Source organism: Coregonus lavaretus (genome assembly GCF_964263955.1).
Source record: "Coregonus lavaretus genome assembly, chromosome: 7".
Taxonomy (NCBI): Eukaryota; Metazoa; Chordata; class Actinopteri; order Salmoniformes; family Salmonidae; genus Coregonus; species Coregonus lavaretus.
In genome coordinates this window covers 36,221,573-36,237,214 of record NC_139994.1, presented here as the reverse complement: position 1 = coordinate 36,237,214, position 15,642 = coordinate 36,221,573, and the positions used below count along the sequence as shown (strand labels likewise).

Sequence of the window (15,642 nt, the reverse complement as noted above, 5' to 3'; positions counted from 1 at the left end):
CAGTTGTTGCCTTCTCACCAAGCTGCTTGCCTATTGTCCTGTAGCCCATCCCAGCCTTGTGCAGGTCTACAATTGTATCCCTGATGTCCTTACACAGCTCTCTGGTCTTGGCCATTGTGGAGAGGTTGGCGTCTGTTTGATTGAGTGTGTGGACAGGTGTCTTTTATACAGGTAACGAGTTCAAACAGGTGCAGTTAATACAGGTAATGAGTGGAGAACAGGAGGGCTTCTTAAAGAAAAACTAACAGGTCTGTGAGAGCCGGAATTCTTACTGGTTGGTAGGTGATCAAATATTTATGTCATACAATAAAATGCAAATTAATTACTAAAAAAATCATACAATGTGATTTTCTGGATTTTTGTTTTAGATTCCGTCTCTCACCGTTGAAGTGTACCTATGATAAAAATTACAGACCTCTACATGCTTTGCAAATAGGAAAACCTGCAAAATCGGCAGTGTATCAACTACTTGTTCTCCCCACTGTAGGTATTCAGACCCTTTAGTCTTTGAAGCACCTTTGGCAGTGATTACAGCCTTGAGTCTTCTTGGGTATTACGCTACAAGCTTGGCACACCTGTATTTGGGGAGTTTCTCCCATTCTTCTCTGCATATCCTCTTATGTTCTGTCTGGTTGGATGGGGAGCGTCGCTGCACAGCTATTTTCAGGTCTCTCCAGAGATGTTAGATCGGGTTCAAGTCCGGGCTCTGGCTAGGCAACTAAAAGGACATTCAGAGACTTGTCCCGAAGCCACTCCTGCGTTGTCTTGGCTGTGTGCTGAGGGTCATTATCCTGTTGGAAGGTGAACCTTCGCCCCAGTCTGAGGTCCTGAGCGCTCTGGAGCAGGTTTTCATCAAGGATCTGTACTTTGCTCCGTTCATCTTTCCCTCTATCCTGACTAGTCTCCCAGTCCCTGTTGCTGAAAAACATCCCCACAGCATGATGCTGCCACCACCATAGGGATGGTGCCAGGTTTCCTCCAGATGTGTACTTGGCATTCAGGCCAAAGAGTTCAATCTTGGATTCATCAGACCAGAGAATCTTGTTTATGGTCAGAGTCCTTTAGGTGCCTTTGGGCAAACTCCAAGCGGGCTGTCCTGAGGAGTGGCTTCCGTCTGGCCACTCTACCATAAAGGTCTGATTGGTGGAGTGCTGCAGAGATGGTTGTCCTTCTGGAAGGTTCTCCCATCTCCACAGAGGAACTCTAGAGCTCTGTCAGAGTGACCATCGGGTTCTTGGTCACCTCCCTGACCAAGGCCCTTCTCCCCAGATTGTTCAGTTTGGCCGGGCGGCCAGCTATAGGAAGAGTCTTGGTTCCAAACTTCTTCCATTTAAGAATGATGGAGGCCACTGTGTTCTTGGGGACCTTCAATGCTGCAGACATTTTTTGGTACCCTTCCCCAGATCTGTGCCTCGACACAATCCTGTCTCGGAGCTCTACGGACAATTCCTTCGACCTCATGGCTTGGTTTTTGCTCCGACATGCACTGTGTGCTTTCCAAACCATGTCCAATCAATTGAATTTACCACAGGTGGACTCCAAGTTGTAGAAACATCTCAAGGATGATCAATGGAAACAGGATGCACCGGAGCTCAATTTCGAGTCTCTTAGCAAAGGGTCTGAATACTTATCTAAATAAGGTATTTGTTTATTTGTAATACATTTATAAAAACCTGTTTTCGTTTAGTCATTATGGGGTATTGTGTGTAGATTGATGAGGAATTTTATTTATTTAATCCATTTTAGAGTAAGTCTGTAACGTAACAAAATGTGGAAAAAGGTAAGTGGTCTGAATACTTTCCGAATGCACTGTATATATACATTTAATTCCCCCAAAATAAAAAGAATCCCTCACCAACATTACTTGAAACATTTCAACATCTTTATTAAGCCAAGATAATAAATACAAAAAAGTGTGTACCAAAAAAAAAAGGTTTAGAAAATGTTTATACAACTATGTACAGACAAAGTTTGCCTTGTTTCAAGGTAACAGAACCATGTTCATTCAACACGCAGTGAGATAACATCTTATTTTAAATATATTTAAAACAGTCCTACGGCAATAACACACTGCATTTATTCAGTACTCTGGGGCAGAGACCCCTCCAAACCCCAACTAAAACATGTAGATGGTGTTGCATGCACAGCCAGCTCAGTGCCCTAAAATGGGGTTGCACATTCGAGCCAGCACAGCAGGAGTTGGAAACCAAGAGCAAGTTACAATATCCATACTAGCATACCACTTAGAATGACACGATCTATTGGCCATGCATTCTACATGGTTTACTACAGTCAGTGCTTGACTTGGGCCGGAACAAACAGAAACTGAGGTCCAATACCTCAAGCACTGGCTGAAGTAGTTATTGTAACAGACCAAAACATTATCTTCTCTTGTTAATGTCATGGTGAGCCACTGAGGTAGTACACCTGTGAAACAGGGGAGAGGAGTGGTCACAGTCAGGTAAGTAGAAGGGGAACACAAAACAGATAGAGAAGATAAAAGGACAACAAATTGAGAATAGACTACGACCAGGTATTGTACTGTAAGCTTCATGACCCTGTTTAAAATTAGTGGGTGTTCAGTACCGAATATAAACCAGGTTAATATTTGACAACACATCACATTTATTTATTTTCATTAGCATTTTGATTATACATTTATACCAATATACATGCAAACATATACACATTGGGTTGTAAAATGATAGGGAGGGAGTAGACTTACCAAAGCAGTTTTTTTCACCCAAAACCATATTACTTTCCCCAGTATTAAAGTCTGGGGCAAAACGACAAAAACAATAGTGAAAAAAAGTATACCTGGCAGACTAAAACATGTTCCATTATTTCTTTCTAGAGGGGTGCATCAAGATATCTGTTTACACAGAAATGACATTCTAATTTCAAGAACATGGGAGAAATTAGTGGAGAACAAGTGTAAAGTAGACTCAGCGATATGACAGCGTTGCAGAGAGTAAACAGCACAAGTGGGTCAATTTCAAAATATGAGCGTTGCAGCGTGAGGCTCAACTTCTCCGCTGTTTATGTGCCCTGGCTACCACGCTGTAACAGCGTGAATCTAACCCGTACGCACATGCGCAGATACTGTGTGTGATTGAAGTCTTGCATCTCGCTCATCTCAATATCTGCGGTGGTGATCGTAGCAACGTCACTTCGCTGAGTCTACCTTTATTAAAAACATAGGTGAAAGCAACCTTTAGGGTAGTTGAACAGCACCTTCATAAAAGTACAACAAAAGGAACAACAACCTGAACCTGCCCCCTGCTCATAAGAGTCTCAGGCCATGTCCTAAATGTCATTTGGGACGCATTTTCTGTTATAATGGTCCCCATCGACATGGGCAATTAAAATGTAGCTGCTCTAAAATATATACTTGAGGTGGCTTGGGTCTAAGTTAAAAAAATACAACAGACTTTTATTCTTCCAAGGTCAGTATTGCCTTTTATGTATAGCAACGCCCACGCTTATGGCCATTGAAAATAAGGTGCTAAAATCGGTTTCCCCTCCACTCAAGTGTAGCCTTGTATTGTCATAGCTACAATAACATGGAATTCCTCTTTAAAACAGAGTAATCTGAATGACAAACTGGTCTAAGTGATAAGCACCACAACTGTGGAATATTTAGCTCCATTTTCAGCAGAGGCCATTGGCAACTGATTCAAGAACGTAGACAAACCACGCGAGTTGCCCATGAGATGGTGTAATGTCACCAGTGGCCTAAAGTACTGAGGTCTGAATCAACTGGGTTTCCTTGCAGGCCTAGAATAGATGCCTGTAGCGGTAGACAGAGTTTGGGAAACCATGCTCTGGGATATAACCACAAAATGTCCACCAGTCAGTCTTTAAATAAAAAAGCGTAATATCAGTCGGTCTGTAAATTAAACTATCTACGGATGAGGGTCCGATTCATCAGTACTTATGGGCAACGGCACTCTTATGACCATATCATTGCATTTCCCCTCGCCTCCCTGTCTCCCAGTCTCCCTCTAGGAATTAAAGTACTCCAACTTGATGTCTGTTTGTTAGGTTGATCTTCTAGTTGAGGAAGCGGCGGCAGCGCCTGGTGGCACAGTTGCAGTGCAGCTTGCTGCTGTCGTCCTCGATGGGGAACTTGTAGTCGTAGGTGAGCTCCTCGCCACGGTAGATCTTACGCAGGGCGAAGATGACGATGTGCTTGTGGCTGTCGACGAGGATGACGCGCGAGTAGCAGTTGGGCTCGCATGAGTGGTTGATGAAACGGGCGGCATTGCCGTGCATGGTGGCGTCAACTACATCAAAGTCATCAATGCGGAACATGTAACAGCCGATGCCCTGACGAGTAGATAAGAGGTGGGTTTTAGAAGACAAAGATGAGATAGTACTTAATTAATCAGCGAAAGGGGACATGTTTTGCGCCAGCTATAAAAACACAATAAATACAAAACAAACAAACACTAAAAGCCGCACATCATGAATGCATGTTCAAAATCTAAGTGCTCAGATTAAAATGTATCGTCACAAATGTTTAAAATATATTTAGTTATTGAATGAAATGAGATGCATAGCTGTATTTTTTTGCATAGCTGTATTTTCTGAAATTAAATGCATTGCTGTATTTTTTTGCATTGCTGTAGTTTCTAAAATGAGATGCATTGCTTTATTTTCCGTTGCATTCAACCTAAACATCTGCAGCACAACCAGTTTCTGTAAACTGCTTATGAGACAGTGATAACTCCATTGATTTTGTTGACCAACCTTGCTGTCATAGTATTTCTCTCTCTTGTCTGTGAGAACCGCACGGATGACGGTGCCTGCGTACTCGATCACCATCTCCCCTGCCTCAATGTTCCTCTTGCAGAACAGACCACGTCCGTGAATTTCAGACCTAGGATAAGGAAAATATCAAAGAAACAGTGAAAGAGAAAAAAAGTATGAAGTATTTTACCCCCCAAAAAACAAAGTAATCATAATAGTAATAATATTAGAACATTAACAAATCGTTTTCTTTCTTAGTTACCTGTAAACCCCCACTGCTTCCTTAGAGGTCTTCTCCAGGTGTCTGAAGCGCATGGCCATGGGAAGCTCTGTGCTGGTGGCTCGTCTGAGATAGGAACATGGAGAATACAGTAGGTTAGAACTTATTTATCTCAGAAAAAAAACACAAAATACTAAAGATACAATTAAATTAAAGCATTAGCTGTAATTGTGGAGTTGTCTAACCTGGTGGATTTCAGTAGGACGTCATCGTCCTCCTCGTCACATGGTGTCGACATGATGTTAGGCAGTTGTCTGTGTTGAGACGCCAAGAAGTTGAACATGTCGAAGGTTGACTTCCTGTGAGGAGACAGAGGCAGAGAGGGAGTTCGTTATAGCTAGTCATTTCATGTTCTAAAATGTAGGAGATGTAGAATTCAGGCTACAACATAGAAATTCAGATTCAATTACTTAAGCTTCAAAATGAAAATCACCTCTACATTCCAATAAGGGATAAAGTTATGGAGACCTTACAGCAAGATGGCTCTGTTGTCAACATGCCTATTTTAACCACATACATCAGTGCTTGGTTCTTACCGCGAGTAGACCTCGGCACGGGCACAGCCGCTGGGGTTGATGGGCAGTTCGTCGTCAGGGGTGTCGTAGCGGTGGAAGCGGAAGCGGTGTTGTTTACAGCTGGCGGCGCCCTGCAGCTGCTCCAGTAAGAAGATGACAGCGTCGTGGAGCAGGCCCAGAACCCGCGCCCCGATTACCCCGCCCAGGGGCAACGCCTTCAAATGGAACCCCGCTCGGGCCTCCAGGACGCCGTCGATCACCGCTCGCCACGCCACTGAGGGAGGGAGAGGAGAGAAAAAAAGGAGGATATGAATAACAAAATATAATGCTATACTACATAGGGTCGGTTTACTGGACACACATTAAGCCTAGCCCTGGACTTAAAAGCCAGTTCAACAGATTCTGCATAGAAAATGCTTTTATATACACAAATAGGAATAGCTATAGCTACAACTATATAAGTTACAGCTACTGTTTCTGTAGTTAGGCTGAGATTCTTACCCTCTATGCTGTCTGCCTGTACATGGAAGCCGTCGTCGCTGGTGATCTCAAAGCACAGGTGGGGCTGGTTCCTGTGGGCAAACCTGGTCTTGTCCTGTTTAGGTGGCGATGTGTCCTCGTCAGAGCTGAAACCTGAGAGGTTTGAAGTGTGTTAAGAATAGGAAGGTTAAGATTTTTTTAAACCAGAAATTATAAATATATATTATCATTCAGAATACATTTCTAATATGGGTTTTTGGTAGAATAAAAAAAAAAGAGTAAAACTGCTCAATGCTGAATGTATACAAGGATGCCCACCTGAGTAGGGGCCCCAGTCAGAGAGATCTCCATGGCGGGCACTGACCCATACGTGGGTTTTCCCATGGATGTTGCTGCTACTCTGAGTGATGCTGCTGTTGGGTGGACGTAGAGTGCTGTTGGGCTGATGTGCCATCTGAGGTATGGGAGGTGGTCTATAAGACAGGACACACAGACATGGTGTTATATGAATTCATTAAAACGAAGGTGTAATAGAGTTTAGATATCCCTGTTCTACTGAAGGCTTCTATGGAAAGGGTTGCTCATCTGGGTTAAGTCATTCCAAAAAAGAAAATGTGACGGCGGACTGAGTGAAGCCGAAACATGTCAGCTTTTTTAATTAATAAAAGCGCACACAGTGTATTCGGAAAGTATTCAGACCCCTTGACTTTTTCCACATTTTGTTACGTTACAGCCTTATTCTAAAATGGATTAAATTGTTTTTTCCACCCATCAAACTACACACAACACCCCTAATGACAAAGCAAAAACAGGTTTATAGAAAAATAACATTTACATAAGTATTCAGACCCTTTACTCAGTACTTTGTTGAAGCACCTTTGGCAGCGATTACAGCCTTGCGTCTTCTTGGATACGACGCTACAAGCTTGGCACACCTGTATTTGGGGAGTTTCTCCCAGTCTTCTCTGCAGATCCTCTCAAGCTCTGTCAGGTTGGATGGGGAGTGTCGCTGCACAGCTATTTTCAGGTCTCTCCAGAGATGTTCGATCGGGTTCAAGTCCGGGCTCTGGCTGGGCCACTCAAGGACATTCAGAGACTTGTCCCGAAGCCACTCCTGCATTGTCTTGGCTGTGTGCTTAGGGTCTTTGTCCTGTTGGAAGGTGAACCTTCTCCCCAGTCTGAGGTCCTGAGCAGGTTTTCATTAAGGAACTCTCTGTACTTTGCTCCGTTCATCTTTCCCTCAACTCCGACTTGTCTCCCAGTCCTTGCCGCTGAAAAACATCCCCATCACCATGCTTCACCGTAGGGTTTCATATAGGTTTCCTACAGATGTGATGCTTGTCATTCAGGCCAAAGAGTTCTATCTTGGTTTCATCAGACCAGAGAATCTTGTTTCTCATGGTCAGAGTCCTTCAGGTGCCTTTTGGCAAACTCCAAACGGGCTGTCATGTGCCTTTTGCTGAGGAGTGGCTTCCGTCTGGCCACTCTACCATAAAGGGCTGATTGGTGGAGTGCTGCCGAGATGGTTGTCCTTCTGGAAGGTTCGCCCATCTCCACAGAGGAACTCTGGAGCTCTGTCAGACTGACCATCAGGTTCTTGGTCACCTCCCTGACCAAGGCCCTTCTCCCCCGATTGCTCAGTTTGGCTTGGCGGCCAGCTCTAGGAAGAGTCTTGGTGGTTCCAAACTTCTTCCATCCCCAGATCTGTGCCACAACACAATCCTGTCTTGGAGCTCTACCGACAATTCCGTCGACCTTATGGCTTGGTTTTTGTTCTGACATGCACTGTCAACTGTGGGACCTTATATAGACAGGCGTGCCTTCCCAAATAATGTCCAAACAATTGCATTTATCACAGGTGGACTCCAATCAAGCTGTAGAAACATCTCAAGGATGATCAATGGAAACAGGATGCACCTGCGCTCAATTTCGAGTCTCATAGCAAAGTGTCTGAATACTTACGTAAATAAGGTATGTTTTTTATTTTTAATACATTTGCAAAAATGTATTTAAAAACTGTTTTCGCTTTGTCATTATGAGGTATTGTGTGTAGATTGATGAGGAAAACATGTAATTTAATCAATTTTAGAATAAGGCTATAACGTAACAAAATGTGGGAAAAGGGAAGGGTTCTGAATACTTTCCGAATGGACTGTATGTACGGAGCCCCTTAAGGGTCATGGTGGAGAGAGAAAAAAAACAGCCAGGCTAATCCGTTCCCACCGTTTGTTCATTAGTTCCTTCAATAACAAATTAATTCCCTCAATTTAAAAATGCGTTCCCTCAATATAAAAAGTAGATCCCTCAATTTTATTAATCCATTCCCTCAATTTATGCATTTGCTCCCTCAATCATGTAATTGTCCTCTCGGAATCAGCATTCTGTCTCTCTCTGCACCCCTTTCCCAGATTTTCAGAAGCATGCTGCTGCGTGTGCGTGCGTGTGTGACTGAGCTGCTAGCAAGGCATCTTGCTCGCTATAGCTGTATAGTGACTTCGCCAACCAGGCACAGATAGATGGTTTAAAGAGGCTCTGGGTCTATGTTCATCACAAAAATGGATCGCTATTTGCTTTGTTGCGATGACAGTACGTTCACCTGGATATTAGCTAATTGCCAGGCTAGGATAGCTAGCTAACCAACTCCCCTGGAGTATAGACAGGCTATAGAACAGCTAAGATCATGACAGAATTCTAGCGCACCTGTTAACACAGAAGCTGCTTGGAAATTATGCACAATAAATTCACTCTCATGAGTCACATGCACAATTGTTAACAGTCATAAACACATCCAGGCACTTGGCTGGTGCCATGTTTTAGTGGATGTATAGCCCTAACTATATGCATGAAGCTGGTAAAACACTGGGTCGCAGGGATGAGAGGTGCGCAAAATGGACAACTCTTCATGTTGTCCAAGTGTATGAATCAGAGTTTGCACAAAGTTTATTTGGTTTGCATTAAAAACATGCATCATTCAATTATGACTGCTAGCGAGGCTCCTAGCTTTTCAGGCTATTGACATTTCTTAGCCTAATTAAGGGGTTTTGAATGTTATTATTTGCCCTTATGATTCAAAGGCATATGAAAACAATGAAACTGGAACTAGCTATTGAATGGTCAGTGATCATCACCATTTGAAGCATGTAATTAACAAAATAGAATTACATTTAGGCTGCAATATGTTATCGGCCAAGTAGGAATGGGACCGGGGTAGGCCTACATAAGGAGAATGCCATTCTTATAAGCCTAGAGATCTGAGGGACCAAATTAATAGAGAGGGAATGACTAATAAAATTGAGGGAACTACTTTTTCTATTCAGGGAAAAAAAATATATATGAGGGAATTACTTTTTATACTGAGGGAACTAATAAAAAAAAAGAGGGAATGGACTAGCCTTGCAGCTTTTATTTTTCTTGACCATGACCCCTAAGGGGCTCCGTACTTATGCATTCTAATTATAATTGTTTAATCAAATTAACCTTGCAGTGTGTATTTGTGGCATCCATCTTGCTATGGTCGTGTTTGAGAAGAAACTAACCTGATCTTCTCAGGTTCTGGTGGTAGGATCACCTTGGGCTCAACTTTCTCCTGGTCCAGATCCAGCACATCTTTCATTGTTGGGGCTTTGATTCGAACACCACTATTTCTGTGTGAGGTAAAAAAAAACAGTGACTGTTTTCTTTATTGTCCCAATTGGAAAATATGTAGTGCAGTCAGAGTTACAACATTCCAAGTAAAATAAAATAATTCCATCATCTCATATTGTACATATGGTACTCTGCCTTACCTGCTGCCATCTAGGTCATCAAGGTCACTAGAGGGTGACTGCGGGAGGAAATCAGTCTTACATTTCTTCTTGCCGGGACGCTCAGCGACGAAGGACACTCTCTTGACGCGGACCTGGGATTCAGGTACGGTGGCCGGCTCGTGGCGGCGCATCTGACTAGGAGTGTCTGAGATGGCTAGAGGGGACTGGAGCTTGTTGAGGAACGGGTGGACCTGGAACTGGGATGGGCTCAGCTGGGACGGGCTCACCCTGAGGATATTAGGCCGTATCCGAGAGGGCTCGCGATGAGTAGCCATGGCTCTGTCTAAGATAGCTTGGGCCTGGTTGCCCATCATCACTGGAGAGCTGGGCACAGAGACGCACTTGACCCTCACTTGTTTAGCTCCACTCGTCACGGGGATGGCTCGGACCAACACTCGCCCATCATGCAAACTCTGTGGGGTCCTGATCAGGAGATTGGTGGTGGTTGCTGGTGTGGTGTTGTTTCTGTTAGAGATGGTGGTTGGTGTGGTGGTGTTGTTTCGGTTACTGGTGATGAAATTTGAACTATGGAAGATGGCTGTCCGTGGCGAGGGTGTAGATGTAGCGGGTACGACCACCATCTGGGGAACCGCGCGGGGCAGGGCATCACTGTTGTGGATCATCTTGGCAATCTGGCTGATGCGGCTGTAGGAAGGGGAGCTGGTGCTGACCGTCTGGAAGGTGTTGGTGTTTGGATCTTTCATCAGAATCTGACCTTGACGGTTGACTAGCAGAACCTGTGGGGACGGGGCTGAGTTGGAGGCTCCAGACTGAATAGTGGCAGTCAGCTGCTGCTGAGCTGCTTGTCTGGGGGTGGCCAGGCGGATAGCGATAGTTCTCCCCCTATTGGCCCCTGTCTGTAAGGGTATAGAGTTCATGCCATTTATTACGAATGGGGTCGGGGAGGCGGTGGAGGTGACTGTCCTTGGAATGGTTCGAACAGCGATGGGTGTCGAAGAGAAGGCTACATTCAGAGGCAGAGCAGGTCCAGAGGGTAGGGACACCCTGATGATTTTTCTCTGCGTTGGTGTGGGTTTACGTGGAATAGTTCTCACGCTCACAGGAGTAGGGCATTCCATGACGTTGATGGTTTTTACGGGAGGTGATTTTTGGTTGGGTTTGGGTTCCGGCTCGAAGTCTGGGTCTCCCATCTCGTCGTCCACTCCAACAAGAGAATCTGTAGAGGAGCCAGAGCTGTCGCTATCGCTGTCATCAAGCACTACTTTTTTATTATTAGCCAGGTACTCGCTGGTGCTGTCGTCATCCGAAACAAAATGGCCACTGCTGAGGTCCAGAAGAACCTCGTTCTGGGATTCCATTTGCTCTGAGTCCATCAGAACCTCCTTTTCAACAGACATGTCGTTATTTGGGTCACAGGTTTCAAACACGCCTTGAGTGTCATTCCCCTGATCTTCCCCACTCTTCCCCTCTTCCTGAGTTTCTTCCTCATCGCAGGTAGAATCGCTTGAGTCACTCTCAGAGCCGTTATCAGCTCCGTCAAGCTGTGAGATGGACTGAGATGTAGGAGGAGGTGAGGAGAGAGGGAGACTTGCCTGCCCTGAGTCGTTGGAGGCTTCGCACACCACCAACATACGCGATAACTTCAAGTAGTGATCCATGTCTTCGTCTGAGGAACCGTTCTCCAGGACCTCTTTAGTGGCCATTGCTTTGGTGAATACTGGGGCCTTGTTGTTGGCATCCATGTTGTCCCCACCCTGAGTCTCCTCCTCTAATGCCTCCTCCTCCTCCATATCTCCTCCACCTGTCTGGGAACCTCCACAGTGAAGCGCCACAGTCTCGTTCAGCAAGGCCTCGTCAAACTCCAGCTTGGCGTTTAGCACAGAGGCCACCGCCACGTCTGCGTCCGCCACGTCGTATGGCGCGAAGGGCAAGTCCTGATCCAACATCAGGGGGCCGACGTCTGTGTCTTCCTCCATGTTATTTGCTGTCAATGTGATCCCGTTTGAGGGCACCACCACTGCCTCCTCTGGCTCGGATGACGCTAAGAAGTCTTGTGGCACCTCAGCGGACACTGGAGTTGTGATTTTGAATGGCTGTCGGATTCTGGAGGAGTTGCGGATGGCCAGAGGGAGGTTGGAGGGGGGGCTGCCGATGGCGCCAGGCCGCAGAGAGAGAGGGGAGGTAACACTGGAGGGGGACAAGGGAGGGGAGCTCCAGCTGGAGGGTAGGGACCTGGGGTGGAGGGTGCCCCCTGAACGGAGCGTCATTGGTCCCGCGGGGCCATCGGTGGGGGAAGAGGAGTCCCCGGAGTGGCGGCCCCGAGACAGGCGACGCGGCCGGCAGGTATCGTCCAGATCCCTGAGAGTCAGGACGTGGTGGGATTTGGTCATGGCACTCCCTTGAGATTAGAGGATCACGAGTCAGTGTCATGACAGAAGAGAGCGATATTAAAATGTTACGTTGATGTCATTTAGCAGACGCTCATATCCTAAGCGACTTAGTCAGTGCATTACATTTAAGGTAATCAAGTAAGGCAACATATCACTCATAGTAAGTAAAAACTTTCCTCAATAAAGCAGAGATCTCACTGTTAACTGACACTAGATATTAAACTGATATAAACTGGTATTGATAACTAACTCAATGTCAATGTTACCGGGAGAGGGAAGAGGTCGAGATGTTCCTCCTGCTGGTCTCCTGGTCTGTGAGTAACCAGGGGTTTTGGCCCCAGGCTCCTGTTTCAGGGGGGACGGGGTGGTGCTGGGACATACCTCAATGGGCAGAGGACTCATCACATCCTCTGGAATCTCCATTTCTGGTGATGGAACAAAAAAAGGAACATTATTTACTTTGAAGAGTCTACTCTGAGAATTAGTAGATTCTAGTAAATTGTCCCCTTTGAATAGTAAATATTGTACGATTCCCATGTACTTAATTATGTTGTTATACTTATCCCTCTGTTAATTATTTCAACTGAAAAGAAGAAACAAATATAAAATATGGGACATCAAGGTTATCCATTGAAGTGCTCCACTCTACTACCAGATAGGGGCAGGTTAGGTGGGTTTGCTGACCTTTGCAGTAGCTGTGGGCTATGGTTCGGTTCTCCTCCTGGTCCCACCACTGTGGTTCTCCTGGCTTCTCTGGGAGTGGAGAGCACACCTCTGTCACCTTACAGGTGTACTTACAGCGCCGCCGAGGGTCCACTGTGCTCCAGTACAGCCGAGAGCACCTGGACGGAGGAAGAGAGGGAGGGAGGAGGATGAGAAGGTGAGTAAAGTAAAATATATACAGCCCAATAGAATTTCTAAATGAAGTTCTTCTGCAAAGTAACTGGAGTTTTATACGGCCATTCTCATATCTTATAATAACAGTATATTAAACAAGACAATGACAACCCTGACTACATTATTCACAAATGGATTATTCAAAACAAGAAGCATCTAAATGGATGTCTTACTGGTAGCCCACAGGATACAACCTCGCGCCATTTGCTGATAGTTCAGTCAGCACACCCAGCTTGTTGATCTGAAGAGAGCCTGGATATAGAAGGAGACAGATGGATAGTTTCAAATGGTTTCACGAGTAAAAAGGGGAATGATTGATGACAGTAAAATACAGTAATTCCCTTACTGGTCAAACTTTTAGAGTATATGGGTCACGCCTTCCAACTCAAAAGCCCCTCGACATAGGTTTTGTCCCAAATGGAACCCTATTCCCTATGTAATGCACTACTTTTGACCAGAGCCCGGGGTTTTTGTTAACCGTTTAAAACTAGTAAAACCTCCCGAGTGGCGCAGTGGTCTAAGGCACTGCATCGCAGTGCTAGCTGTGCCACTAGAGATCCTGGTTCGAACCCGTGACCGGGAGACCCATAGGGCGGCGCACAATTGGCCCAGCGTCGTCCAGGGTAGGGGAGGGAATGGCCGGCAGGGATGTAGCTCAGTTGGTAGAGCATGGCGTTTGCAACGGCAGGGTTGTGGGTTCGATTCCCACGGGGGGCCAGTATAAAAAAAAATATGTATGCACTCACTAAGTCTCTCTGGATAAGAGCGTCTGCTAAATGACTAAAATGTAAATGTAAATGTAGTACCAGTATACGGGTTGAAAATTACAGATTTGGACACTGATAAGTGCCTAAATTGGAATGCAGTGGCTGTGCTATACATGACATCAGAGCTCAGGGTCTCTGCTTCACAGCTCTGTACGGGTTTTGACTGACACCCGTTCTGAACTTGAGTACTGCGCGCTACAAAGACGGTTTGCAATTTTTATTTGTTTGAGGGAAATGCTGTAAATTAAGAGGATTATAATTAAAAACGGTTTTATGTCATACAAGCAAGCCAAACACCCGTGAGTCCAAATGTGCACTTCACATTTCCATATCATAAAACTCATGTAATATACAGTGTCAACGTTAACGATCAACATGTTTTTTGTTTTTTTTGTTGGTATTTCACCCCCTTTTTCTCCCCAATTTCGTGGTATTTAATTGGTCGTTACAGTCTTGTCCCGTCGCTGCAACTCCCGTACGGACACGGGAGAGGCGAAGGTCGAGAGTTGTGCGTCCTCCGAAACACAACCGAGCCGCACTGCTTCTTGACGCAGTGCCCGCTTAACCCGGAAACCAGCCGCACCAATGGGCCGGAAGAAACACTGTACACCTGGCGACCGAGTCAGCGTGCACTACGCCCGGCCCGCCACTGGAGTCGCTAGTGCGCGATGGGACAAGAACATCCCTGCTGGCCAAACCCTCCCTGGACGACGCTGGGCCAAATTGGGCGCAGCCCCATGGGTCTCCCGGTCGCGGCCGGCTGCGACAGAGCCTGGACTCGAACCAGGATCTCTAGTGGGACAGCTAGCACTGCGATGCAGTGCCTTAGACTACTGCGCCATTCGGGAGGCCCCACGATCACCATGTTTGATGTACAGTTAGAAGATTAAATGGCGTTATACCCTGGGTTGTCCTGAACAGAATGAGCCTGTTTGTTGTATTGTCTATTGAAAATTGGCAGTTTCATCTGAACGCACTCATGACGCCATTCTATGCGCACCATAATTACGATCTGCTTCACTGAATTTCCTTGTGAAAGCCTAACACTAAGATCATATTTTATAATTTAGCTAGTTATGTCTGCAATAGAACAAGGTTTGAAATGATGCCCACCTGACCCAGATTGCGATTTATAATGGACAATTGTTGGTTTGCATAAATAGTAATTGTGTGATGGCGGCAAGGTTTAAGGTTAGCTGTTAATAGCCGGCATTTGGCCGATAGAAAAGCTGACAAATAAAATTGGCGGGGCCAATATTCCGGGAGAAGAAGAAAATCCCATTGCGAAATAATAATTTTTAGCCTCTTCATTGATGGAAATACCAGTCGATGGAAATATATTTGACTGGTCATGCTTATCGGTCTATAGGTTAATTTGCATGATTTAGTGGAATTAAATTTGCGCGTGTACAGTATATTTGTTATGCATCTTCTTTAGCACATGCGTACAGCACACAGATACAGAGCCTTTGAGCAGAAAATCAGTCAGAAAGCGTGAGAAACTGCTGCAACAGCATTTCAAACAGCAAATGCATGGGCAACGGAAGGCAGGCTTCATCAGCGCGTCACTCACCACTTTGCAATGAGCTGGAGGCAGTATGCATTTTGAAAACATTAGGGCTTTTTTAATAAAATCAACTATCTGTACTGAGCTTGTCTGATGCTTTAATAGCCTAACTACAAGAAGAAAAAGAGTGTTTCCGACCCTCCTCCTCGCTGCTGGCCTTCGCAGATTCTGCCCTTATGCTCCTGAAGTTGCCGGTAATAGGCTACACCAGGGGTAGGCAACCTTTT

General features: G+C 45.4%; 1 protein-coding gene across 1 annotated transcript in view; it reads right to left on the bottom strand.

Annotated features, from left to right (window-relative positions):
* Positions 1-1,868: 1,868 nt before the first annotated feature.
* The window catches only part of LOC311133065 (histone-lysine N-methyltransferase 2B-like), a 72,182-nt gene continuing 58,408 nt past the window's right edge, over positions 1,869-15,642 (bottom strand). Inside the window, exons 26-37 of the mRNA XM_084166498.1 lie at positions 13,255-13,333; positions 12,869-13,026; positions 12,451-12,609; positions 9,813-12,192; positions 9,564-9,671; positions 6,346-6,500; positions 6,049-6,180; positions 5,569-5,821; positions 5,218-5,331; positions 5,015-5,098; positions 4,753-4,882; positions 1,869-4,329 (exon numbers count right to left, since the gene is read on the bottom strand). Of these exons, the coding sequence (XP_084022624.1) occupies positions 4,054-4,329; positions 4,753-4,882; positions 5,015-5,098; positions 5,218-5,331; positions 5,569-5,821; positions 6,049-6,180; positions 6,346-6,500; positions 9,564-9,671; positions 9,813-12,192; positions 12,451-12,609; positions 12,869-13,026; positions 13,255-13,333 (4,028 nt within the window). The 3' untranslated portion in view covers positions 1,869-4,053. The remainder of the gene's footprint in view (positions 4,330-4,752; positions 4,883-5,014; positions 5,099-5,217; positions 5,332-5,568; positions 5,822-6,048; positions 6,181-6,345; positions 6,501-9,563; positions 9,672-9,812; positions 12,193-12,450; positions 12,610-12,868; positions 13,027-13,254; positions 13,334-15,642) is intronic.